The sequence below is a fragment of the Condylura cristata genome, unplaced genomic scaffold, assembly GCF_000260355.1.
Source record: "Condylura cristata isolate star-nosed mole 26May11 unplaced genomic scaffold, ConCri1.0 scaffold00004, whole genome shotgun sequence".
NCBI lineage: Eukaryota > Metazoa > Chordata > Mammalia > Eulipotyphla > Talpidae > Condylura > Condylura cristata.
In genome coordinates, this window is record NW_004567105.1 from 63,057,055 (window position 1) to 63,083,861 (window position 26,807).

Genomic DNA, 26,807 nt, shown 5'->3' on the forward strand with positions numbered 1-26,807 from the left:
TCTCCTCCTTCCCTTCTTCCTGCTTGGCCTCTGCTGAATGGGGCAGGATCAAGGTTCGGCCAAGGTCATGCATCTGTGTTCAGTAAGAGTCAAGGTGGGGAAAGAGTGGCCCCTGGGAGACTGGAGCCAGTTTTGGTTCCCCAGCGGGGAGGGATGTGGTGGATGCCTGGATTTGGGTGGCCAGGAGGAGGGAAGGATGGTCTAGGATTCTGGAATTAGGGACCAGGACAGCAGAGATTAAATTTGTGCAAACACAAGCAGATTCGGATCATTTCTGGGTGATTATCGGGGTTGGGTGGCAGGAAGGGGAGGGCCTCCCGGAATTAATTTTGCTGGGAGGCCCCCCTAGACTGGGGCTGATGCTTTTTGCCATATCACTAGTGCTGGTGCATAGGGAAAGGCATGGGCCTGTGGCCTCAGTTTCCTCATCTGTCAATGTTCTGAGGGGTAGCTGAAATATACTGTGTAAACTGGTCATGGCTCAAGGACCCACAAACCATGCTTCAGTCAGCTTTCTTTCTTTTTTTAAAAGGGCATTAAAAAAAACTTGATTGCAAAAGTATTACAATTTCATCTTTTACATTTTTTTGCCTTGAAACATTTTGTCTAATTACAAACAGTATCTGAATATATTCTTGTGATCTACTAAAGTAAGTCAGAAATATACCCAACCCCTCCCCAGAAGTAGTCACTAATACTCTTAAATAAAATATCTTATTAAAAAAAAAAACACAGGATCTCACACATAAATTATTAGTACCAAATACTAAAAAAATTACATGCCTTGAAAACCTGTCTCTATCAGTACCTAAACCTATTCCTAATTTCACGTCACTGCATGTGTTCTGCCTGCATGGAATGGGTATTATTTACCTGGAACCAGGGGAGGCAGTTTCAGAATTCCCATTTTTGAGGCTTGAGGCTGGGGCTGGTAGAGGGTGGAGGGTACTGAAAAGATACACCCCAGCATTTCCCCAGAGTCCCCCTAGGATGGCTGAGGGAGCACAGTCAAAGGAAACAATTGAAGAGTTTTAAATATAAAAGTTTTAAACTTGTGATTTTGTAAAATTTTGGCTTGTTTCTATAACTTTTCCTTGAGTTTATTTTGAACCTTTTATAGTTTGTTCATTTGAACATTTAATTCATTTATTTTCAGTCTTCACTCTCTAATATATACTTTTAAGATTACAGGTCTATCTTGAACACACACAAGTTTTTTTTTTTTAATAATGCATTGTTCTAATGATTGGTGTGTTCTAAATTGTTTATGGAATGTTTTTCTTTCCTCAAAATACATTAACAAAGCTGATGTATAGTGTTTTCGAATCATTTGGTTTATTTCACTCACTTAATCTTTTGTTATTAAATCCTTTTCTCATTACATCACGGTAAAAAATGTGATCCAGGCCCTCCCTGGTGGCGCAGCGGGTTAAAGCACTGCACTACAAAGCTTAAGCCACTTCGGCATGAGATCGATTCCCGCCTGCCCTGGAGGAGTCCACATGGCGAGGCAGACCTCTCCTGACCCGCCCGCTGCTCCCCTCAGCAGTGTACTTTGTCAATCTGCCTATTCTGCTCCCCACTCTGTCTCTGGTGAATCCTCTCACCCTCCGCATCTCTGGCTTATACCCCAGTTCTATATGAATAAATAAATAAATAAATAAATAAAAAAAAATGTGATCCACACGATTTCAGTTTTTAGGAAAGATAATTGTAGTGTTCTTAGTAGTCCAGTGTGTAGTTTTTTTTTTTTTTTTTTTAAAGATTTATTTATTTATTCATACAGAACTGGGGTACAGGCCAGAGGCTCAGGGGCGGTGAGAGGCTTCACCAGAGACAGAGTGGGGAGCAGAACAGGCAGACTGACGAAGTACACTGCTGAGGGGAGCAGCGGGCGGGTCAGGAGAGGTCTGGCTCGCCATGTGGTCGCCCAGGCGGCAGGCGGGAATCGAACTCATGCGGAAGTGGCCTCAGATTCTCAGTGCTGCGCTTTAACCCGCCGCGCCACCAGGGAGGGCCCCAGTGTGTAGTTTTTATAGACACTCCACCCCTCAAAGACAGAGTTGGAGAAGACCCTTTCAATTTCTAACATATAGCTGATTTTGCTTTACGTTTGATTGTTCGTTTATTGGTGAATAGAACTTGATGATGTTCCATATTCATTGCAATTTTTATTTTTTCAACACAAAATAATTTTTCTGCCCCAAATCACATTTTCATAAATTAACATTTCCCTTTCTATTTTTGTGTGCCTATACTTAATATACTTTTGCCTGTCTTTTACTTTCATCTGCTGCATGTCTCTGTGCTTTAGATGTGTCTAGTAGATAGCAAAGTGGGGGTTTTTTTCCTACCTAGTGTAAGAATCTAAGAATCTTTGACTTTTAAAAAGAGGATTTTTTTTTTTTGGTGTTCACAGTGGTGATGATAATCTTATTTTATTATGGATTGATTGTTGATTGTTCCCCATAAAGTATTATTTTCCACAAAGGCAGAAGAATAGGTGGGTAGGGTTTTTCTTCTTTGCATTTTCTTTCTCCTTGCTCTTTCCCCAAGAAGAAATCTGACTGTAGTGGTGAGCATTTCCTTGCTTTTCTACCATGTAACCCTAAAGATAGTTTGTTTGCTTGTTTTTAAATTTTAAAAGGGTGTACCTTTTAGCGTCTGACATTTGCTCAACTGGATGCCTCTGAGATTCACCAAGTCTCCCGTTCTCCTGTTGAGTCTGCGCCTCCAGGCTACCTTGAGGGCAGTTGGGTGGTTTCATCCTGGGCTCTGCCCAGCAGGCACATTTTCTGCTTCCGGTTTTCGCTTTGGGGGCCTCAGTCCCCTCAGCTCCAGCAGTGTGTGAACCTCATTACCCCATGGTATCAATAACGCTGGCAATTGGGTGGGGGCAGGAGCGAGCCAATCTCTTGGAGAGGCCTGGGACCCTGCAGAGGAGACCTCCCGGAGGTGGAGTCGGTGGGAGGGCTCCCAAGGTGTCATGAAGACCCTGGCAAGCTGCTGCTTCTCAGGAAGCTACCTCACCAGGCCAAAACAGATGATCTCTTGAAAATTCTGAACCTGTGAGAAGAAGGAAAATGCTAATTCTGAAATGGGCAAACCTAGGGGAAAGGTGGTGGCTGGCTGGCGGGACCTCACCAGTGCTTAAGATGCTGTCTCTGACCACATATAGTGTCTGCTGAGAAGAGACCAGGTCCACACCAAAGCTGCACGTGGCAAGCAGGCAGCTTCTCCACCTATCATACACTAGAGGCTTAAGGGCTGAAACCCCACTTCTGCCCCCATTTCCCATCACTCCCTGCTCAGACCATCAGAAGGCAGAGTCTGGAAAGCTCGACCTTCTACCATCGAGTGGGTGATGAGTGCCACCCACTGGCTGGGAGGTTGCTCCTCACTGCTATTTTATTGTTCCAGCTCAGCCACTTGCAGGAGCAACTAGCCATCCCCCTCTTGGTGAGTCCGTTTCCATGCTTCCAGGGGGGTCAATCACAGGGGCTTCATAAAGGAGCTTGAACTGAGGGTGCCTCACAAGCCTGGCACCAGGCACTGTCGGCCAGATACTTGGCATTCTCACAGACTCAGGGTTTGGCATGGGGGGCACCATCAAGACCAAAAGTGGCACCCAGGAGGCATTGTCACAGGCCAGATCCCAGGTGTCAACAGCAGCAGACCTAGGCACCAGGAGACCTATCACAGGGAGGAGTGGCCCTTGTGTGGTGTCTCCAGGACCACACTGTCTCCTTCCCTGGCTCCTGCTGCTGCCTCCACTGGGTGAAACCCCAACCTGAGGTCAGACACCCATTCCCTGTTACCCTGAATAAGCAAACCTCAAGTTCTAGAATTCTCAAACAGCAGTGACGCCCTGCCCCACCCTGCCCCTATCTTCCATTATGAGAACTGTTAAGGGCTGGGCACCTGTTTGCCATGGCATGTGGGTCAGGAGATCTTCAGGGCCCTCCACTTGCGTCTGCCAGACTTCAGGATGTTTTCTACGTTGACGGTAGGCCTTCAGGGACATGGGAAGAGGTGGACGGGGTTTGTTTGCCTGGGTGTCCACGTCATCCGGCACGTGTGAAAAATCTCCATTTGTCTATGTCCAGAGGGGCATGTCTGCACCTGTCTTCGTGGTGCTCCGATCCTGGGGACTCAGGCAGTGTCTAGGCAGTTTAACTTTGCCAGGTGACCATGAGGGAAGAAACTTACTAGAAAACTGGGTAACAAACTAATGCCCTGGGTTCCCTCCCTAACCGATCACCTGTAATTTGTGGTGGCAGCCCAGCTCAGGTCACCTGCCAACTGCTCATTCTGCTGCTTGCCAGAAGACATGTTGGCATCTGTGTCCCCTAACTCAGGGACTTGTCTTTTCTCATTATGAGACTCCCCTTCCTGGGCCAGTGCCTTGTTGTGGGATGAGTGAGCTCTGCCTCCTGTATCTGCTGCTTTGGGGCAGTGAGGCTGTGCCCTGCTCCACACAGCTGATCCTCTGCCTGAACAGTGGGAGTTGAAGGGTGGCAGTGACCTTATAAGGACACAGGTCATGGGCTAAGAGATCTTCCCACCACCATGTGCATGCGGTGGTAACATGAGAGACTTCAAGAAGGGGGACAGGCCATCTTTTTCAATTTTTTTTTTAAAGATTTATTTATGTATACAAGAACTGGAATACAGGCCAGAGGTGCAGGGGGTGAAAGAATTCACCAGAGAGAGAGAGTGGGGAGTAGAACAGGCAGATCTACTGAAATACATGCTAAGGGGAGCAGGGTGAGACAGGAGAGGTCTGCTGCTCCCTGTGGGTCACCTCCCTGGCTGGGGATGGAACTTGTGTTGAAGTGGCTGTGGAGAGCTTCCTAGTGCTGAGACTTAACCCCTTGTGCCACCAGGGGGACTCTGACAATTTTTCTTCACTGTCTCAACCATCTGCTTGTGGGAATGGGCTGGGGGAGAAGGGTGAGTAGTGATGGCTGGTAACAAGCCTTGGAAAGGTTGTCGGGTTCCCATTGTTTGGGGGCTCCTCAGCCTTTGTGTCTTTAGTTGCCTTTTTTGGGCAGCGGAAAACCTCTCCTCGTGTGTGGTGGCTGGAAAGTGACCTTCTCTGCCTCAGTGGTCTGCTTTGTGCAGGGCTCTGAAGCCTGCCCTTGACTGCCTGAGCATCTGCATGGGGCTGACAGCCCCATTTTCTACCTCTTTCCTCAGAGACCTGGTTCACGGGCTGTGGTCAGACCAACACGGCCTGCAGGATGGTTAAGGGGAGGCTGGAGGAGGTAGGCAAGTGGCCATGGCAGGTGAGCATCCTGTTCATGGGCATGTATATCTGCAGCGGCTCCCTCATTCATCAGCAGTGGGTCCTCACGGCTGCGCACTGCTTACAGAGGTCAGTGGCTAATCAGCTTTGGGAACTTTGCTTTCTGGCCTGGGGCATCCTGGGAGCTGGGACTAGGGGCCTGCTGAGTGATCCTGTACTCAGTCTGTGTCTCTCTCACTATTTATGGCCTCATTTTTGGTGATGTGCCTTCTAACCATGGCCCTGCAGATCCAGGGACCCCAAAATGTACTCCGTGAATGTGGGGGCCGAAAAGCTCTCAGAAAACAACACTAAGCTCCAACTTACTCACATCGTGATTCATGAGGATTTCAGCAACCTCATATCCCAGGACATCGCCCTCCTGAAGCTCAAGGACATGATCTCCTGGTCCCCTCTCATCCAGCCGATCTGCCTACCCAACCACAAGCTCAAGCCGTCTATTGGAACCATGTGCTGGGTAATTGGGTGGGGACACGTACAGACTAGAGGTGAGTGAAAGCAGCAAGGTCCCCAGACGCTGTGTCCTCTGAAACAGTGCCACCAGGGCTCGTTCACTTGCTTCTGATGCCCCCTTCCCATCAGCATGCATCTCCTTCCACGGACTGTGCATGTCTTGGCTGCCGTTGACAGCAAGATGTTCACAGTGCCCTAGTAGGAAAGGCGTGGGCCATGTGTGCATCTCAGTTCCCAAAGTGACCCTGAATCTAATGCCGTCGTACCCTGCAGCATGGCAGAAGTTAATCTCAGGAGATACTGAGGCACTGGGTATTTATCATAGACACTTGTGACCTTCAGGCCTCAATAATTCTTGGAGATTTGACACCTGTGGGTGCCACCCCAGGGTTCTAGAATCTAGGAACCTTGTGGGGACTTGCTTTCTAGTGGGTGGCACACTTCAGGGTCTTGCCTCAACCCCTCACGGAGCCCAGGTTATCAGGGTGATCTTTCCTTGTCCTCTTTGAGCCCCTGGGGACACTTCTGTTAGTCTTTTGAATGTCTTAGACTGTTTCAAAAGGCAGCTTGAGGGTTGAACCTTTGCAAGTCCCCACCTCGGGGTGGGGCCCTGCCTCCCACATTAGCTAACACATTCAACTCCAAGATGGGAAGGGTAAAGAACTGCAAGGATGAAGAAACATCTCTTTTCAGACACCACAAAGGCCGTCCAAAGCCTTCAGGAGATGGCTGTCAAGATTGTAAACAATGAGGTCTGCAATAAAAAGTACCAGTACCTCTTCTTAAAGGACCAAAAGAAGTTCATCGGGCAGGACATACTGTGCGCCACTGCTTACTGGGGCCTGGATTCTTGTCAGGTACGGAGTGTGTGGTCAGGACGGAGTGGCTTTCGGCGCCCCTCAGATGGCTCTGGAAGCTTGGGGAACACTTCTTTCCCTGCTCTTCTTTTTCCTTGTCTGCAAAGTTTTGTTCCCGTCCGCAGTGGTGGTAAGACTGGCAGTCCTTCTTGGGTCATTTGAGTACTTCTGCGCATCAGTCACATGCCCAGCTCTGGCTCTGTTGCTGGCACAAAAATGACACCATTTTAGTAGCATGGTCTGTGTCACGCATATTCTGGTCAAACTTGCTTTCCAGATTTTTCCATATTGATAATGCAGCTGTAATCCATCAACAACTCTACCGACAATGGTCCTTTGTGAATATGACATGATTTATCCCTCCTCCTGTTTGTAAATATTGAGGTCGTTTCCAGTTTTTCTTATCCCATACTCTGCTGTTTTGAGTATCCTTATACACATTGCTCTGTTTACACATCCCAGAGTCTCTAGACAGGCTAGATCCTGCTAGGAACTTGTGGGTCTTAGGCTTGTGTATACCTTTATCTTTAATAGGATTTGCCAAATTGTTTCCCAAAGTCATTCTTTTTTTTTTTTTTTTAAAGATTTATTTATTTGTACATACAGAACTGGGGTACAGGCCAGAGGCTCAGGGGTGGTGAGAGGCTTCACCAGAGACAGAGTGGGGAGCAGAATAGGCAGATCCACGAAGTACACTGCTGAGGGGAGCAGCGGGCGGGTCAGGAGAGGTCTGCCACGCCATGTGGTCACCTCCGGGGCAGGCGGGAATCGAACTCATGCGGAATTGGGTTTAGCTTCTCAGTGCTGTGCTTTAACCCGCTGCGCCACCAGGGAGGGCCAGACTTGTGATTTTTGTGCTCATGCCTCCAGCTATTAGATGCTGTTGTGCATCTTTTCATGTTTTTTCATCATTTTTTATTCTGTGGATCAGTTTTTCTGATATTTTTGCACACTTTTAAATGGGTTGTCTTTAATAATTTAAAACACAAAATTATTTATTTATATTTTTGAATCTTATGTTTGCATGTTCATTGTGTATTTTTCGAATATCTTCTCCCAATTTTTGATTTATCTTTTTATACTGTCCTTTGCTGTACAGCAATTTAGATTTCATTTTAGCTTAATATGTGCCCATTTCCACCAGCCCATGTTGTTGTGTTTTCTTTAAGAAACTTTCCTCTTCCTGAGGTCCTATATTGTATTCCCTAAAGGTTTGGAAATTGTCCCAGTGCCATTCATTTAAGAAAGCATTTCCTAGACCAACTTCACCACAGATCTTCATAAATTACATTTATTTTTAATTTTTGAAATTTTATTTTGTTCCTAGTCACCATCCCTGCTGCGCCCTTATCCCTCTGTGCATTCCCTTCCCTCTTAACCTCAGAAACTTCATGGTGTCTGCTCATGTCCACTAGTTACATGAACGTGTCCGGTATTTGCTTTTGTCATTCTGACTTGCTTTACTACACACCACCCCTCCAGCTCCCACCTAACTGTAATTTCATCTTTCCTTAAGACTGAATAGTGTGGATATACAACCTCTTTGTGTTCCTGTTGATGGGCATAAAAGCTGTTCCATGCTTTAGCTCTTGCAGATAGAGCTGTAATAAACAATGTAGACCATCCGGGTGCGCGGGCGCCTGTGTGCTTGGTCTTGATGGGTTCATGTTCTTTGTACAGGGACCTAACGGTGGGATTGCTGGGTCATACCATATTTCCGACTTTAGTTTTTTGAGGTAAATTTAGATTGGTTTACAGCTTGTTTATATTCTCACCAACAGTGTAGTAGGATTCCTCTTTTTTTGCATCCTCTCCAGAATTTATTGGTGGGAGTCTTTTTTTTTTTTTTTAAAGATTTATTTATTTGTACATACAGAACTGGGGTACAGGCCAGAGGCTCAGGGGCGGTGAGAGGCTTCACCAGAGACAGAGTGGGGAGCAGGAGTCTTTTTAATATGCGCTATTTTCATGGGTGTGAGATGGTACCTTATTGTGGTTTTAACTTGCATCTATCTTACTGGAAACGACGATGATAATTTGTTCTGACCTGTTGACTTTCTGGATATCGCCTTTGATGAATAGTCTGTTCATTATGCTGCCATTTATTAGTTGGGTTACTTTTTCTATTGTTGAATTATAGATCTGTCTATCTTACATATTAATATGTTGTTGGTTATGTATTGTGTGACTACTATCTCTCAGAACACAGCATGTCTTTTTAAACTTTATGTATTTTTTTTTGCTCTGTAAAGCTTTTTAACTCCAGCTAATCCCAATTGTTTATTTTTGTTTTGTTAATAGGAGTCAGATTTCCAAAAACATCTTTAGTGTTGGTGTCATGGAACATATTACCAATGTTTTCTTCTGTGTACTTTATTGTTGCAAATCTTATATCTATATCTTTAATCCATCTGGAATTTATTTTTGTTTAGAGAACTAGAGAGTGATTCAGCTTATTCTTTTATGTGTGGCCTTCCAGTTTCCCTGACACAATTCATTATAAGGAGACTTGTACGGTGGTTGCAGCTTTATCATAGATAAGGCACTGATGTGTATGTGGATTTATTTCTGGGCATTTTGATTCTGTTCCCTTCATTCATATATCTATTTTTGTGCCATCACCATATTGTTTTTATGGTTAAATATGAAGTGTTAAACAGGTTTAAAGTTTGAAGTCAGGTGACATGATGCCTTTGTTTCTCTCCTTCGTTGTCAGTATTGCTTTTGAAATTCAAGGTTGTTTGTGGTTCACAGAAATTTCTACATATTTTAGCCAATTTCTTTGAAAAATATTACTGGTGTTTTGATGAGGATTGTGCTAAATGTCTACATCATTTTAGGCAGGAGAGTCATTTTGCTTATATTGATTTCCCCACCATGAGCATGGGCTACCCTTTCATCTCCTATGTCACTAGGTCCTTTGATAATGTCTTATAGTTCTCATAGTATAGGTCCTCCTTAGATCAATTCTGATGTATTTAATTCTCTTTGAGGCAATTATAAATGGGCTTTTTGATTTTTTGTTCATCTCTTTCTTTATATATAAAAGAGCTACAGATTTTTGTATGTTGATTTTGTAACCCGCCACTTTCCTGTGTTCATTTATTGTTTGTAATCTTTCTGATTGGTGTCTTTGGGGGTGTTCTATATGTAATAATATATCAAATGCAAGTAGAAATAGTTTTACGTCTTTTTCCAATTTGGATTGCCTTTGTTTTCTGATTTTTGTCTGCTAGTTCTGTCCAGAACTATTACTAAGTTAAACAGAAGTGGTGACAGAGGGCAACCTTGTCTTGTTCTTGATCTTAAAGGGAAAGCTTTAATGTTTTCACCATTAAATATTATATTGAGGGGCCTCCCTGGTGGCTTAGGGGTTAAATCTGAGCACTACCACCTAGGCCCACCAATGTGGCCTGGGTTTGGTCCCCTGCCAGGGAGCCGACCCACATGGCACAGCAGATCTCTCCTGTCTGCTCCCATCAGCAGTGTATTTCAGTACATCTGCCTGTTCTGCTCCCCATTCCGTCTCTGGTGGGTCCACTTGCTCCCTGCGCTTTGGTTTGCACCCCAGTTCTTCTTTGTAAAAATAAACAAATGAAAAACTCTTTTTAAAAAGTATTATGTTGGCCCTCCCTGGTGGCGCAGTGGGTTAAAGCACTGCACTAAGAAGCTCAAGCCACTTCCGCATGAGTTCGATTCCCGCCTCCCCCGGAGGTGACCACATGGCGCGGCAGACCTCTCCTGACCTGCCCGCTGCTCCCTCAGCAGTGTACTTCGTCGATCTGCCTGTTCTGCTCCCCACTCTGTGAATCCTCCTCTCACCCTCCGCATCTCTGGGTTGTACCCCAGTTCTGTATGAATAAATAAATAAATCTTAAAAAAAAGTGTTATGTTGCATTATGTAGACTTTTTATATTGAGGTAGGTTTCTTCTGTTCCCATTGAGTTTAGAGTTTTTGTCATAAATGAGTGTGAATACCTTTTCAGTGGCTGTTGTTCCTGCTTTATGCAGTAGCTCCCTGCTTTTCTGTCAGGGTCATTGGCTTTATTCTGCTGTCACCTTGTTGTGATTTCAGAGGGGCTGATCTCAGCACTGTCACTCTATCACCGTTTTGCCCGACTCTCTCAAGTCAAAGTTTGGGGCTAACTTCTTGAGCTGGACACCTAATACTTATTTTTGGCCTTTTTTTTCTTTGCTGATACAAATATTTAAAGCTACACATTTCTCTCTAAATATTGTTTAGCTTAATGCCACATATTTTGATATGAATCATTTTTTATCAGTCTAGTTCTAAATATTTATTTAATTACCATTTTATTTCATATTTACCATTACTTAGAATTTTTTTTCACATTTCACATGTTTGTTTTTGTTGTTGATTTCCAGTTCAATTTCCTTGTAGTCATCAGCTCAGCTCTGCAGAGACATGTTTGGTGGCCTGTAATTTAATTTTTAAAATATTTATTTCATTATTTTCTGTTTTTAGTAATCTTTCTTCTGCTTCCCTTTGGATTGATTTGGTTTTCATTTTCTGTCTTCTTGAGAAAAATGACTTACTCTTTCCAGTTTTGTGTTTGAAATATTAAAGCCATGAAATCATCTTTTAGTTAAGTTTTGGATTCATCTCTTAAATTTTGTACTGTTGTGGTTCCATTGTTACCTTATTTTAAAATACTCTGGTCTGTGATCTGGAAGTAAATGTATACATTTTTTTGTAAAAAAAGTAACACATACATGTAAAAATGCAAAAAATGTGACTTTCCTATAATCAAACTCCCTATTAGTTTCCACTCTAATATGTTTAATTTATAACACTAACATTTCTTTCTCTTCATATTTAAACCATTTTAGGTTTTTTTTTCTGGTTTTGATTTTCAACAAAGTATTATAATTTTATCCCTCTTTTAAATTTTCACTTGAAATATACTTGGGAATGCTTTCTTTGTCTGTGAATGTAAATTTATTCCACTCCCTTTAATTGCTGGGTAATGATTCTTTCATGCAGTTATGTCAGTTTACCTGGCCATTCTCCAACTGATAGACATTTTGGCTCATCTCAGTATCATCCCACCATTTTCACACTTGTTCAGGTATTTCTATAGATTGTTGTATGCCTGTTTAGAATTTTGATACCGATAAATTCACATCCTCAAAGATATGATCCCACTTGTATTGACACCAGCCGTAGAGAAATGAGTGCTTTATTTTCCACATCATCGGAAGCATTAGGTGTTATTTTTGTTAGACCAACTTTTCACACTCTAAAGCTTTGATTTTTGTTTTGAGTTCATGAAATTGAGCTATTTTATAAATTACTTGTGTAATGGGATATTTAATAGGAAGTTTCGAGGAAGTCATCAGAATACACTTTGTTCCAGAATTCAAAGAGAATTGTGTGACTGACATTCTACCACACTGCTGTACTGAAGGGTGAAGAGAGTGGAGTAGGACATACTCTCACGTCTCCGGAAGGAATTTTAGCAGAGTCCCTCAGATGCGCTGTGAGCCTCTGAAGCCAGGGGAGAGGCTGCTGGGCTCTTCCCCGGGCCTGGACAGCAGGAGTTGCTGTGAGATGAGCCAGCACTTGGCCTCTCTCTCCTACTGCTTTGCTCTTGCAGATTCAGCATATGGGGGTAGCTGGGTGGGGTAGGAGGAGCAGGAACTAAAGGGAGGGGTGGAGAGAGAACAGACCTGGCTTCCTCCTTCCCTGGCCTCCTGCTTGCCAGTTCCTGGATGGCAGTGGGAAGTGGAAATGTTTTTTTTTTTTTTTTAAATGAAGTTTAGCATTGTGATTACTGCATGGAAATAGATTTTCTGATTTCTGAATTGAGATGTTTATGTGACAGTGTAATTGTAGTGATTATGATTACATTAATCATGGTGAACACAACATTCTAGTTTTGTCCAAGTTTATATGTAGTCTCAGGGAAAGAACTCACCTTCTAAATAATTTTTTCAAAGATTTATTTATTTTTGCATACAAGAAATGGGATACAGGCCAGAGGTGAGGGTGTTGGTGATGGTGAAAGGATTCACCAGAGACAGAGCTGGAAGCAGAACAGGCAGACTGACTGAAATACACTGTTGAGGGGAGCAGCTGGAGAGGCAGGACATGTCTGCTGTACCGTGTGGTCACCTCCCTGGGGGGGATTGAACTCTTGTTGCAGCAGCTGCGGACAGCCTCAGAGTGCTGTGCTTTAATCTGTTGCCCCACCAGGGAAGGTCCCTAAATACATTTTGAAGGGACCAGGGAAGTTCAAATATAGATGCCAGTAGCTATACTCAGTGTACCATTTACGCTTTCCCCTGCCTTTTGCCCATATCTTTCTATTGAAATGACTTGTTTTTATTGATTTCTAAAAGGTCTGAATGTTACATGCTATAGTAGTTAGTGGTAAAGGAGCATAGTATATATTTTTTAAATTTTATAATAGTCTATTTTTACAACATTTTGTGCCTTTTTCCGTCTCCCGCGGGCTTTCCATCACCAAATCACCCATGTGCCATCACCATAGTCCCATGCATTCCCCTGGACCCCATTTTTGATCCCAGTCTCCTCTTCACCCCTGTAAAATGTCTCTGGTATATAGTTGTTCATCATCATCATTATTTTAATAAGGAGCATAGTATGTTTAAGGAGCATAGTATGTTTTTAAACTTAATTTCAAGGGGTTCATTACAGCACCGAAACTCCTTTTATCCCTGGGGGATCTATTCCAGGGCTCCCAGTGGAATCTGAAATCATGAATAGTGCCAAGACCTGTATGTTCTGTGTTTTCCTATACATGTAAACCTATATACAGTTTAATTTATAAATTAGGCGCATTAAGATTTACCACAAAAACTAATAATAAAAAAGAACAATTGTAACAACAAATATACTAAAATAACAATTATGTGATGTGATCTCTCAAAATACCTTATTATACATGATGTTTTTGGACCTTATTTGACCTCAGGTAACTGAAACCATGGAAAGCGAGACACCAAGGATGAGGGGAACCACACACCCACACACGCACCACAGTTAATTGTTGAACAACATGGGAGTTGGTATGAAGATCCCACACACAATCCAAAATGTGTGTATGACTTGATCCCCCCAAAACTTAGCTACTGTTGTCCCCTAATAACTGCAGGAAGTTGGTTTCAGGACTCTTCCCCTCCCCACCCCGCCAAGGATACCCAAATTTGAGGATGCTCAGTCCTCATGTAGTTAGCCCTCCATCTCTGTGGGTTCCTAGGTGGCCTCAGCAGGCCACATCCGGACTGGTTGAATCTTGTATACTCAGAGCCCTCTGATAGGATGAATTTAAATTCTAGTTCAAACATGTTGTTCAAGGGTCATCTGTATCACAGACATATTGAAGAAGAGAATATAAAGCATGTAAGTAAAATATTAATAACTGGTGAATCTGGGTAAAATTACAACACTTTGAACTTGTCTTTAAGTCTGCAAAGTAAAAGTCACCAAAAAACTTTGGGAATTGGAAGTTCTAACCCCTTGTAAACAGCTTTATAGTATTTTACCTACTTATCCAGCATTTTATCTTTCCTTAGTATGGGTTTTTCCCCCCATAGAATTATTTAAAAATTTGCTGTGTTATCATTTATCATGATTTCCCTTGATGTTTGCAGTTTTTGTGCTATATTTAGAAACACCTTTCCCACCCAAAAATTATAAATTATTATTATTATTTATAAAATATTATTATTTATAAAATTATTATTAACTATAAAATTATTTACTCATACATGTCATTGTTGTCTTCAAATATTTGAATTTTGATTCATTTGTAAAGTTGAGAAAGGGCATCTGTTTTTTTTCCCCAAATGTTTTTCTCCAAATGTAACCATTTATATAAAAATTCTTTTATTGAATACTTATGCTTTTTTTTTTTTGGCAGTGAATTAGAAATGTCCTCCTTATTTCCTACATTCCCATCTTATTCTGGTTTGTTTCTGTCACTTGCAATCTCATTCCTGTGCCATCACTGCTCTGTTGAAATTATTGTAGTTTTGTAAATTTTTTTTAATATGTGGTAAGGCAGATCCTCTTCCTCATTCAATTATTTTTAAAGGATTTACCTAGCTGAGCTGACCCACATGGCGCAGCAGACCTCTCCTGACCCACCCGTTGCTCCCCTCAGCAGGGTATCTCAGTACATCTGTCTGTTCTGCTCCCCATTCTTTCTGGTGAATCTGCTCTCCGCTTCTACCTCTGGCCTGTACCCCAGCTCTTGTATGTATAAATAAATAAATCTTTTAAAAAATATAAAGAGTTTACCTGCCTAGTCAAACAACTTTAGTATAATGCCAAAAACAAAACAATATGGCAATTTTGATGGAAATTGATAGATTTGGGGAAAATAGACTCTTTTGCGCTCTTTCTTTCTTGTCCCTGGAGCAGGAGACATTTTCTTGACAGTTGCTATAAAATGCTGTTTAATTTTATTCCTTGGTGTGTTTATCTTGATTATCTTTATTGTGAGCATATGTTTTCTTTCATTGTATTTTGTATTACTATTTTTTATTGGCTTTTTGTTGTGTATTTACTTTGTAATGAGCAGCTTTCCTGCATCTAGTTGATTCCCCTAATTTTAGAAATGATAAATTTGCCTTCATCTTTTCAACATGTATGCCTCTTCTTCCTTTCTCTGTCCTTTGCCGTGTCTAGAGCTAGATTCCAGAACAACTACTCTGTCTTCTAGCAGACACTGTGCCATTTTGTTTTAGGGGTGTTTCCTGTAGACACCATCAAGTTGGATACTAGTTTTTCCTCCAACACATCTGTGAGCCTGCCCTTTAATCTGTGTATCAAGAGGAATGTTTCTTTTTGTTCCCTGCCTTACATTTTGGTTTGATTTTTTTGCCCCACTACTTTTACGCTACAGTAGTTTAGACGTTGTCATATCTCATTTTCATTCTCTACAGGTCACCTTCTATTTACCACATATTTAAACCTGAATTAAGAACAGCTAGACTGTAGCTTCCTCTTTGCAAGAGGGAACCTTCTTTAATTTTCACTTTTTTTAGTGGACTCTTTGGGGCTGAGCTTCATGGAAATGCTTCTTCCACCTCATCACGAAGAGTGTCATCTGTCAGGAAGAGCCGTTCCTCTGTGTGTCAGTGTAGCACTTCCAGAACGAATGTCTTGCTTCATATGACATGTCTTCCGCAGCTTCTAAGATGCCCTGTGCCTCAACGTGCAGGCTCAGCGCCATCTCGAGCCCCGCTGCCTGTCCCTTCCTGGTCGTGGTGTACTTTTGTTTAGCTCATCTGTTGGCTCCAGATTTTTGCTGTTTTTTTAAGAACATATTTAATTTATGCATTTGTCCAACAGATGCCCTGTGCAGGGCCTTGGACTCTGCCTAAGGTGGGAATACTGCCAAGCAAAGGGGCCGGTCAGTCTCGCTGCAGGCAAAAACCAACAAAACACAGAGATGGTGAGGATTGTGCTGTGTGAATCATGCGCTTGTCTAGACCAGTAGCAACTTATAGAATAAAGGCTGTATTTCGCTTGAAAAATATTGCCCATATTTCTGAAACATCTGAAGTAAGGTAACTTACCTTTTCCTTGAGCATGAGGTAGAAGTTGCCTATGAAACCAGCGAGGCCTGTTTTCCTTTAAGGGGTTGATCTTGGGCAATATTTTAAGTTCTGCTTCCTTTGGTTATTGGGCTTAAATGGTTTGCATTTTCTTCGAAATTAGTCATTTCATCCAGAATATAAATCCACAAAGAGGAAGTTATAAACATTCTTCAGATTCTGAGAAAGTATATTTTCCTTGCATGTGGTTCTTAGTCCTTTTTCTACTTAGACCATGAAATCTTTGCATTTTCTTTTTCTTTCTGTTTTTCTTGGTAAGACAAGGTGCTTATCTATTTTTTTTTTAAGAGCAAGCTGTTCTTGACTTATTTTTTCAAGTCTGTGATTTTCTGCTTTCTTTTTTGCTTAAACTGACTTTATTTTTTAAAGTATTTTATTTATTTAAAGATTTATTTATTTATGCATACAGACCTGGGGAGGTGCAGGGTCGGTGAGAAGATTCACCAGAGACAAAGTGGGGAGCAGAGCAGGCAGATCGATGAAATACACTGCTGAGGGGAGCAGTGGATGGGTCAGGAAAGGTCTGCTGTGCCATGTGGGTCACCCCCCCGGCTGGGTATTGAACTTGTGCTGAAGCAGCTGTGGCTAGCTTTGTAGTGCTGTGCTTTAACCCATTGTGCCACCAGGGCCCTGATTTTCTGTTTTCTAATGCATGAATTTGTCCCTTCTGTCTTTATTAATTCCTTCTCCAGTGTCCTGAGGTGAATATGCAGTGATAAATAATTAATGATGATAACAAGTAATTTATTTTAATTCTATCTTGTTTAATATTAAAAATGTATGATCAGAGGTGCTTATCTTTCTGCACTCTAATTGCAGATAATTGTTTTTATTTTAGCATTTTTGAAAGCTAATTTTTCCCCCTCCCCATTAATGGGTTGATTCATACTTTGTTATTGGATTCTGGTTTGATTTCACTGTGCTAAGGGAATGTCTACATATAAGCTCTCTCTCTCTCTCTCCTTTTTTACCTCTGGGATCCAGCTAGTCATATTCCTCAGGTACGGGTCCTCACGCTATCATCACTCGCTTGATTATCACTGTCTTGTCTTCTCTCCATCTTCCCCCCCAAAGCTTCCTACCCCAATCTGTTTAATATACATCATTAAAGATATCTGTATCTTTGAAAAATATAGTGTTGATGTATGGTCATTTAATTCACATAAAGATTGTGTGACTACATACCCCCTCCTGTGTTTATTTGTTGAAGAGTCTCAACTTGTTAGAGAATCCACGTAGAAGGATTTTATTCCTTCAAGTCTTTGCTCCTACATACCTTCTGTCAAGTTTCCCTACCGCCTCCAAACACCATTTTGGGCAGCATCCATAATTTGCAGTCGCTTTCAGTTATTAAATGCCTGTCTTACTGTAAGATTCGATTTAAAAATTGATTTGATTTACAATAATAATAATACACAACTATATACCAGAGACATTTTACAGGGGTGGAGTGGGGAATGGAATAAAAAATGGTGGGGGAGGGGAAGTGCACAGGACTGTGGTGATGGCACACGGGTGATTTGGTGATGGGAAGTCTATGGAGATTGTAGCTGAGATGGAAAAAGGCACAAAATGATGTAAAAATAAACTATTATATTAAAAAAAAGAAAAGCAAATTGATTTGATTTAAACCTGACGAAAGCCTAGCCCTCTCCCTCGTCCTGTGTTCCCCCCTCCTTCTGGGAGCTCCTGCCTTGACAAGACCCTTCTCCAGGTCTTTCCCTGTCTTAATTTTCAGGCTCCACTCGGTGTGCTAAGTGTCAACCTCTATGTGGCTTTAGGCAGAGCAAAGGCCTTGTCAGCTTTCTTCATCTATCTTTAATGAGATTCGATGCCCTTCATTGAACAGGGAGCCTCAGTTTTGCCACGATTAAGCCCCTTCCGATTTGTGGCTCCTGAGTATTATTTTAAACAGGGCTCCCTTCCCCACAGCCCTGACACTAGCAGGGTCTCGATGCGTGTGGCTCTGACTAAGGCACCGCTGGTCTAATTTGCTCCTTCTGTGCCACTGCTGCTGTTTCTGTAATTATAGCTCTGAAATGCCCCCAACTCTCTCTAGCTTGCTGGTGGGTCAGCTTTGTCTCTAGGCTGACCGGTTTGTTTTTTTCTAGAAACTGTCACAGAATTCATGGACTGCTGTCCTTCCATATCAGTTTTAAAATCAGATTGTCAAGGTCCCGAAAAGTCTTGCTGGCATTTTATTTGAAATTTCTTGAACTTTAGAGATGAATGTAAGGAGAGTGGACAATTTATACATCAGTTTTTAACTCATTTTTACTCTGTCGAGATTGTGTGCGAGTAAGCTGTTTTTCTGATTTATAAAACTTTTCAACAATATGGAAGTGTAAAGAAAGATGAAAAAAAATAAGAAACTGACATTAGCGGGAATAACAACAGCCCTTTAATGTATGCGGTTGTAAACATTATTCTTATATTTGTACCTGCTTTACACAAAAAGTGGGGATGGCTGTGCATTTCAAGTAGCTCCCCCTGTAAGCAGGATTGGAGAGGGTCTAGGCAACAGCTTGGAGATCCACCAAGATTTAAGGGGCGGGCTGAAAAGGAGGCCTGGAGCTAAGGTCTGAGAGTCAGCAGGGGAATGGAGAAAGAGCCCAGTGCGGCCCTGGGATGGCCCCCCACCTGATGCACAACTTTTGTGTCACCAGAGCAGGGTGGTAGCCATAGCTCATGGTGGGGACAGCACAGGTCTAAGGCAGCTGTGGTCAGGATTTGGCCTGGGAAGGTTTGCAGGAAGGCCTTGCTGGTCCCTCCCTCATGCCCCACTTCTTCCCCTCCACAGGATGACTCTGGCAGCCCCCTTGTCTGCCAGATGAACAAGACCTGGATTCAGATGGGGGTGGTGAGCTGGAGCTTTGGCTGCAGCCAAAGTCGCTTCCTTGGCATCTACACCAGCACCTCCTACTTCACCCAGTGGATCAAGAGACAGGTCAAGGAAATGAAGTTCACCAGTGGGGCTAGCTCTGCCTTTCTGATCCCAGTCTTCCCCACTGGCTACGTCCTGCTGGTCTCCTTGGGCTCCCTGTGGCTCTTGTGAGCAGTGTTTCCAGTGTGGTGGTCCCTGCTGTCTGCCCTCAGGAGAGAGGGGGAGGAGCAGCACAGAGGGGCAGGGCCTGGGCCTTGTGGGAGGGTCCCAGAGCGGCTGCTTTCTCAGTTCAATGAAGATGCCTTTGAACTCTGCACCACTGAAGTCATCACCATTCTTCTTGACTTTGGCCGGAGCCTTTCAGCACCTCCCCTAGCCCAAGAGGCCTGGCTGTTCTCACTGGAACCTCCCTAACAGTCTTCCTTGTGCTCACTGTGGCCTCCTCTCTCACTCCACTGTCCTCTTATGCCAGTTATGGGCTTGGAGTCTGCCCCAGCCTCTGCTTAGTCCTGGTAGCACTCTGGCAACGCCAGGGCCCCATGCCCTGCCCTGAGTCTCAACAACAGTTTCCTTCAGGCCTGTCCTTGTGAGTTGGCCTCATCCCAAGAAACTCAGTGGCCACAAGTGCACTTGTGGGCCTTGATCCAGAACCCATGGGACTATCCCAGTCTCTCATATCCCCCTGAGGTTCTACAAAACCTTTGGATCCTCCTCCCTGCCAGGAGGACTATAGTATGGCGGCGTGACCCCAAGTGCCTCAGTGACCTCAAGGACAGAGGGCAGAGCCCTAACCCCTGTACCAGGTGGACCTCGGGTTCAGAGCAGCTAGCTACCCTTGCCCTTTGGGACTCTGAAGGGTAGTGGTTGTAATTTGCTGTCTTCTTGGATGTTGGAGACCTGAATGGCCAGCCTGAGTGTCTCTCCCAAGGCCCTGTCAAAAGTTAGAATGTTTTACCTTGATTTAACTTCACCTCTTTTATTAGGCTAGACTTTTCCAAGAACCAAAGTTTCTCATTGACTCTTTACCTTCACTGCTTCCCGCTCCAGCCTCAGTCCCTTCCCTCCCCCAGTTATTAACTGTCCCTGAGCCATCAAAAATACGAGCTGGCCTTTGGCTCCCTTCAGAGGGCCTGGGGGTCACTATCACATCTTTCCTAAATGAATGAATCTGTGAGGGAAGGAGATTTGCTATATGGAGGTGGTGGTAGTGGTAGTGTTGGTAGTGGTGGTAGTAAGGGAAGTTGTGTACAATTAAGTCATTTTTAAAAATCACTGGGGCCTCCAGTGGGTACAAGGGGTTAAAATACTCCACTGTGAAGCTATCTGCAGCCACTGCAGCACAAGTTGGATCCCCAGCCAGGGAGCTGACCCACATGGCATGGCAGACCTCTCCTGACCCACCCCCCTCAGCTGTGTGTTTCAGTCCATCTGCCTGTTCTGCTCCCTACTCTGTCTCTGGTGAATCCTCTCACCCCCATACCTCTTGCCTGTACCTCAGTTCTTGTATGTATAAATAAATATTTTTTTAATAAAATAAAAAAAAAAAACGAAAATCATCATTGAAAACATTTCAGTTTTCTTAATTTCAGTGCCATGGTGTGAACCCCCACTGCCGTTACCAGACTGTCGGAAAGGTAGGGGGCACTTGAAAATCCTGGATGCCTGCCCCAGACATCTCACCAGGGGAGAGATGGAAGCCTGAACCATCCAGGGTTGTGGGCTGCCGAAATGAGGAGGTGCAGGAACTGGCCGAGGTTAGGCTGAGGGGTTCAGCCAGGTCTGCCTGACCAAGGAGAATGGCAGGGGAGGGCCGGGAGCAAGGACAGCAGTTGGTCCAAAGCAGAATCCTGTCAGAGGCGGGAGCCCCAAGGCACTCTCCGGGGCGCGTCCTCGGGAGCACCATGGCGAGTGGCCACTGGGGGGCGCCTGCCTGAGGCGGAATCGGGCGTGGCCTCACTGATCACACCCAGAAGCTGCCTGGGGTGGACCAGAGGGGGCGCCATTTTGAGAGGAGCACCGCGGAGCAGTTGCTGCTGCCCCAACATGGAGCTCTCGTGCAGGATCCGGGCCTGTAGGCAGGAACCCCAGGGCTCCAGGAAGCCTCCCCGGTCCCAGGCCCACGCTGCTCTGCTGCTGCTGCTGTTGCTAAGGCCTCTTGGTGAGCCCCGCCCTTTGCCCTGTCCTCCACTCGAGGCCTCAGCGATCCACTTCTGACCTTTTCTGTCTCTTCGAGCAGGTAGCTTAGACGCAGATGACCTGAAGGGGGCACACGACCCCTTGGCGCCCTCCACAGCTGCTCCCTCTAACACTGGCACCCCTTGTGCCCCCAATACCCCGTGTCCCTTGGACAAGCCTCAGCTCTCCCAGTTCCCTAGGGGAGGAGCCTTTGATGGGAAACTCTTGGCCAAACAACTGCAATCCTCTGCTCCACAACACCAAGCCAACCCATTTCCGGGTAAGTATCGTGGACTCCACTGGGGGTCGGTTGGGGAGGAGAGTTCAGAGAAGTCTTAAGGACCTTTGCTCCTTGTAGACAAGGTAGGTGGGAGGAGGAGGAAGGGGTGGGGAGGAGGGAGAAGACTCTTCCTTTCCAGGTGTTTCCTGAGCACCTGTAGGAGGCAAGGCAAGTTGGAGTAGTCTGGGGTGGGCTGCATGTTCCCACTGACCTCAGCCCGGAGCCCTTTGGGTGACCTCTCCACAGGTTTAGGCCCTGCCCGGCTTGCCCCTGGCCCAGGCTTCTAGCCCAGGATTTCGGGATCTCCAGCTTGGCCTTCAGGGAGTGTTCCTTTGGGTGCCCAAGGCTTCCAGGCACCGCTGAGACCCCTATAGGAAACACTTCTTATCCTGGGACACAGCGTGCCCCGGGAAGTCTCCTCAGCGCGACCTGGCAGCGCTGTGGTGTGCAGGCTGACACTCGTTCCCTGTGCCAGCTTTCCCAGATGCAGGTCTGCCTGGGCCCACTGCATGGATTTCACAGACCACCGCTCACATTTGGGGCACACCTGGGCTGCTGTGATGTTGGACATGTGCATCTCTGTTTTCAAACTTTTCCAGAGTGGCTGCAGCCACTGACCCTCCAGCTGTGAGCTGGAGGATAACTTTTTCCACTGAGAGCTGAAGGGCCCAGCAGGGTACTGAGGTGAAGGGCCCAGACAGGCTGGGAATTCTCTGGAGCTTGGGCCCTGGGAATAGGGCGAGGGATACCTGGGGAGCATCAAGGCCCTCTGAGGCCGGAAACCCCAGTCCGCATGTGGATGGCATAGTAACATGGTGGCCAGTGGAAAAGAGACTGGTTGGATTTGGGCCAGCAGCTGGAGAGATGGGGAATCAGGCTGAGGGGTGGGGATGGGAGGTGGAGGGGAGAGGGACACTCACTGAGCTCTCACCTTCTTCCCCAGCCTGTGGCACCTCCCAGGAAGCCGACCTTACCCTCAGGTACCCAGAGGCCATGGCCCGGCGGTGGCCTTGGATGGCCAGTGTGCGGGCCAATGGCACACACATCTGTGCGGGCACCATCATTGCCTCCCAGTGGGTGCTGACCGTGGCCCACTGCCTGATCCAGTGAGTCGGGGCCTACATGGGTGGGTGGAAAGGCACTGGGAGCCATCAGGGGCCCAGCCCTGTCTGTGGAGAGCCACTGTCCCGGCCCCAGCCTCATCCGGTCGCAAGCAGGTAGGGGTTGAGTCCTGCAGATTCCTTCCCTGGCGCCAGTCTTTCAAGCTCCCACCCCTTGCTGCCCTCACCTGGCCCCACAGCCTGTGCAGTCACCCCCTCGGTAGAAACTGGAGGCTTGGGAGCCTTTGTCCAGGTCTTTCTCCCAGCCCCAGAGAAGCAGACCCTAGTTCTTTCATTCAACACCCTTTGCTCCCTTCCACTCCCTTCCTTCATCAAACCAAAAGCCTTTGATTTTCCTATGAAGCCAGGCCTGGGCTGGGCTCTGGGGCATTGAGGGGATGAATCATGCTTTTCAGGTCTCTCGGGGAGTCAAGTAAGAAGACAGATGCTCACAGGAGAGCCTGGTGGGGCCAATGGAGGGGTGTGCCAGTGTCAGGGAAGGAGGGCTCTGGGGGTAACATCTGCACTGGCGTGAGGGCAGGAGGATGTGCTCCAAGCCTAAGAGCTGATGGCAGGGCTCTAGGGGCATGCTGGGAAGGGGGGCTGCAGGAAGGCCATGGCTTATCGCAAGGAACCTCTGTTACCTCCTAGGGCCCTGCATGGGGCGCTGGACAGTCTACTGTTCAGAAACTGGGCCTGCATCCCACTGAAAACACTTCCTAGCTGCATAGGCTTGAGCTGGTAACTGAAACCTGGTTTCCCTCCTCTAAAGGAAGGATTGTGAGACCTGTACAGTGTGTGCGCAGGGCCCTGTTCATGTCTCTTAGGAGGAGTGGGCTCCAGGGTGACCTGTCTGTCTGCACAGAGTGCAACAGTGAAGAAGAGGCAGGGCGGGCGGCGGGAGTGGGTGCTCGGAACTAAGGCTGACCCTTTTGGGTCCCTCCAGGCATGGCACTGTCTACTCAGTGCGGGTGGGGATCCCGTGGATTAACCAGATGTCACCGACTAGCTCTGAAGTCCTGGTGAGCCAGGTCATTGTGAACAACCGGTACCGGGCCCGGCGCTACTGGTCCTGGATGGGCCAGGTCCACAACATCGGCCTCCTCAAGCTCCAGCGGGAGCTCAATTACAGCAGCGAAGTCTGGCCCATCTGCCTACCTGGCTTGGGCCACGTGCTGAAGGACGGGTCCCGCTGCACTGTGACGGGCTGGGGCCGCTCCAAGGTTAATGGTGAGTCAGAGCTTTTGCGGACCAGGGTTGGTGATGCACGAGAGGATGTGGGTGCTGGTCGGGTCCATCCAGGACAGCCGTTTCTGAGAAATCCTCCCAAGGGAGTCCACCATCCCGGGCCCTTCCTGTTAACACTCTTTCCAAGTTCTCCTTCCCCTTGAGGGTCTCATCAGTGAAGGCATCATGGCTGTTTTGGCCTGGGGAACTCATGTCGCCCTTAAACTCTCAGGTCCAGACCATGGAAATAGGTCTTTCTTGAATGAAGTGGGGGTACAGAGTAATAGCTTCTGTCTCCACACAATCCCAGGGCTTCCACAACCAGGATCATCTGGGGTGTGAAGAGCAGGGTTCTGTGTCTGTGAAACACTCCCAGGAGACCTGACGTGGTGGGCTAGGGGCAATCTGACCCAGAGGTTGGGAGTCACTCAGGGTCCACCCAAGTGGTCCTTAATCTTAACCTGGTCACCTCAAGCAGGCAGCAGGTCCCAAAGAACACGAGTATTGTCCCAGGCCCTAAGGTCCATTCCCTTATGAGCCCCAGGAATATCAGGGAGCTCCCATCGCTTTTCCACAAGTGAGGTACCTTTCCCTGTAGCCTTATAAGCCCAGGTGGGTGTCTGGCGATTTCTCTCGTCCCCCAGGAGCCTCAGTCCCTCAGGAGCTGAGGCTAAGGTCAGGCACACTTGTGAAAGAGGGAGGGTAAGATGGAGGGAAGGAGAGTCAGCCCTGCCTGGGACCCAGGTAGGGGAACCTGCGAAACTTGGGAGGAAGCGGCCTTTGTTGGGGGTGGGAGGGACTTGGATTTGGACCCTAGAACGGCTTGGCAGGCATTTGGGATAGAAGGAACAGCAAAAGCCGTAGTGCTGAGATAGCACTAGAGCATGCAGGAAGAGTGGCCAGGCCCCTCAAGGCTGCAGTGGTGGCCTGCTCCAGTCTCCGTGGCGCATGGCCCTCGGGCCATGCCAGTTATAATGACAGATGGACAGAGCCTGGAGAACAGATGAGGCTGGAGAGGTGGAGAGGAGCAAAGCTGGAGACCAGGCTGGCGACAGTGGCAGCAGTGACACCACCACACCTGAACACGCTTCTGTCCCACAGGCACGTGGCCCCAGTCCCAGACCCTTCAGGAGAAGGATGTCACCATCCTGAACACCAAGGCGTGCGACAGCTTCTACCACAAGTTCTCTAAAATCCCCTCTCTGGTTCGGGTCATCACGTCCCAGATGATCTGTGTGCAGGACAGCGACAGGGAGCAGTTCTGTTATGTAAGCACCTCTCCCCTTCCCCCACGCGCTTCTAAGGGCACCTGGCCGGGGCGGGGGGGGGTGGAGAACCGGGGGGGAGACTGGGGGGGGCTGGGTGGGACTTGTCAGTAAAACACTCCTCGGAGACCCCACAGATGGTCAGGGACCTAAGGGTATGGAGAGGAGCAGACAGGCCGGGACCCTGAAGGGTGACGTCAGGGGAGGAGAGATGGGAGTGTGTGTGTGTTGGGGGGACAGAGTTTGAGGTGAGAAAGGAGGGCAGGCTAGTAGGAAGATGGAGGGTGGGTGTCAGATCAGGGTGGCCGACTGGCTGGGAGAGAGGAGATGATGCCTCTGAGGACGGTCTTCTGGGTTTCCACCTCTCAGGTGACACCCGGGAATATGAAGATCGGGCATGGAGATGGGTGTGAGGTGCCTTGTTTGTCTCTGCGCTGGGTCACTTCGCCTTCGGGCCACATCTGTCCTCCCTGTCCCCTGTCTCCCCACCTCCCCACAGGAGACGAGCGGTGAGCCCTTGGTCTGCTTCACGGAGAGCTCGTGGTACCTGGTGGGAGTGGTGAGCTGGGGCCCAGGCTGCAGCCAGGAGGAGGCCCCGCCCGTCTTCCTGCGCGTCGCCTCCTACCAGTACTGGATCTGGGACCGCCTCAGCGGGCAGACCCTGCCCTGCCCGTCCCGGGCCCTGCTCCTGGCACTCCCTCTGCCCCTCAGCCTCCTTGCTGCCCTGTGACGCTCTCGCGCCACCCTTGGGTATGTCTGCTCTTGGCCCGGCCCCTCTACATTCGCCCCACTCCAGGTGCATCTATCTCCCAAGGCCCCACCCAGCCGGGCAGAGACCGGGTACTCAATTAAACGCTTGTTTTTTCCTTGCTGCCTCCATCCTGAGCCAGGTGGGGTGGAGTGGGGGACACAGGGAAGTTTATTTTGAAAAGTGTGGAGCCCCAGGACTTGCCCCTGTCTAAGCTGGTTTGGCGTGTGAAGCAGTGCTTTTGGGGCGTGGGCCTTACTGCCCAGGCCAAAGGCCAGAGCGAGACTGGGGTGAGGGTGACCTCAAGTCTGAGCTGGGGGAGAGAGCTTTTGCTTTCTGTGATACTTAAGTGGGAGACAGGCTCCCCTTGACCACTGGCCAGTGGCTAACAGTCAGGCTGTTGCTCTGAAGCCCAGTAGTGAACTTGGACTTCCTAGCACAGCCCTCTTTTGGAGACCGAGGCAGGTGCCCACTGGGACCTGACATTGTCCCCACCACCAGCAACTGTGCCCTCCAAAGGCCCAGTGGAGGCCCCAGGTCAGAGGGCAGGGGCCGCCCAGGCCTTGATGTACTCAGGCTTTGCCAGTGATTTGTAGCTACAAAGGGCCCCTGCCCCTCATGGCTTCTGCTGCTGGCACACACAGGAAGAATTTGGCCTAGATGGTTAGGCTGACCTTTGACACAATCTTGGCCAGGGGGTATATGTGAGAAGCCCCTAGACTGACCACTGGGGACAGAGGCCAACTCTCTCCAGGGCTGTCTTGCTCTCAGCCCTGGTGCTTCACCCCACCCCACTAGCCTGGAGCTCTCTCCTTGGACAATGTCAGTCTGGGTCCTAGTCAGGATCCAGGTGGATTCTGTCCCCAGGGCCAGGCTCAGATGGCAAAGGCCTACTGAAAGC

General features: G+C 47.0%; 2 protein-coding genes across 2 annotated transcripts; both read left to right on the forward strand.

The window, feature by feature from the left end:
* The first annotated feature begins 3,930 nt into the window (after window positions 1-3,930).
* On the forward strand, window positions 3,931-19,315 carry PRSS46 (protease, serine, 46). Its single transcript, XM_004676607.2, has 5 exons — window positions 3,931-4,006; window positions 5,200-5,377; window positions 5,537-5,796; window positions 6,455-6,618; window positions 19,028-19,315. The coding sequence occupies exons 1-5, from the start codon at window positions 3,931-3,933 to the stop codon at window positions 19,280-19,282; spliced, it is 933 nt and encodes a 310-aa protein (XP_004676664.1). The 3' UTR covers window positions 19,283-19,315.
* A 1,839-nt stretch (window positions 19,316-21,154) lies between these two features.
* On the forward strand, window positions 21,155-25,913 carry PRSS50 (protease, serine, 50). The gene is made up of 6 exons (XM_004676608.2): window positions 21,155-21,269; window positions 21,348-21,566; window positions 22,510-22,672; window positions 23,613-23,896; window positions 24,995-25,161; window positions 25,658-25,913. The coding sequence occupies exons 1-6, from the start codon at window positions 21,155-21,157 to the stop codon at window positions 25,886-25,888; spliced, it is 1,179 nt and encodes a 392-aa protein (XP_004676665.1). The 3' UTR covers window positions 25,889-25,913.
* Window positions 25,914-26,807: the final 894 nt, after the last annotated feature.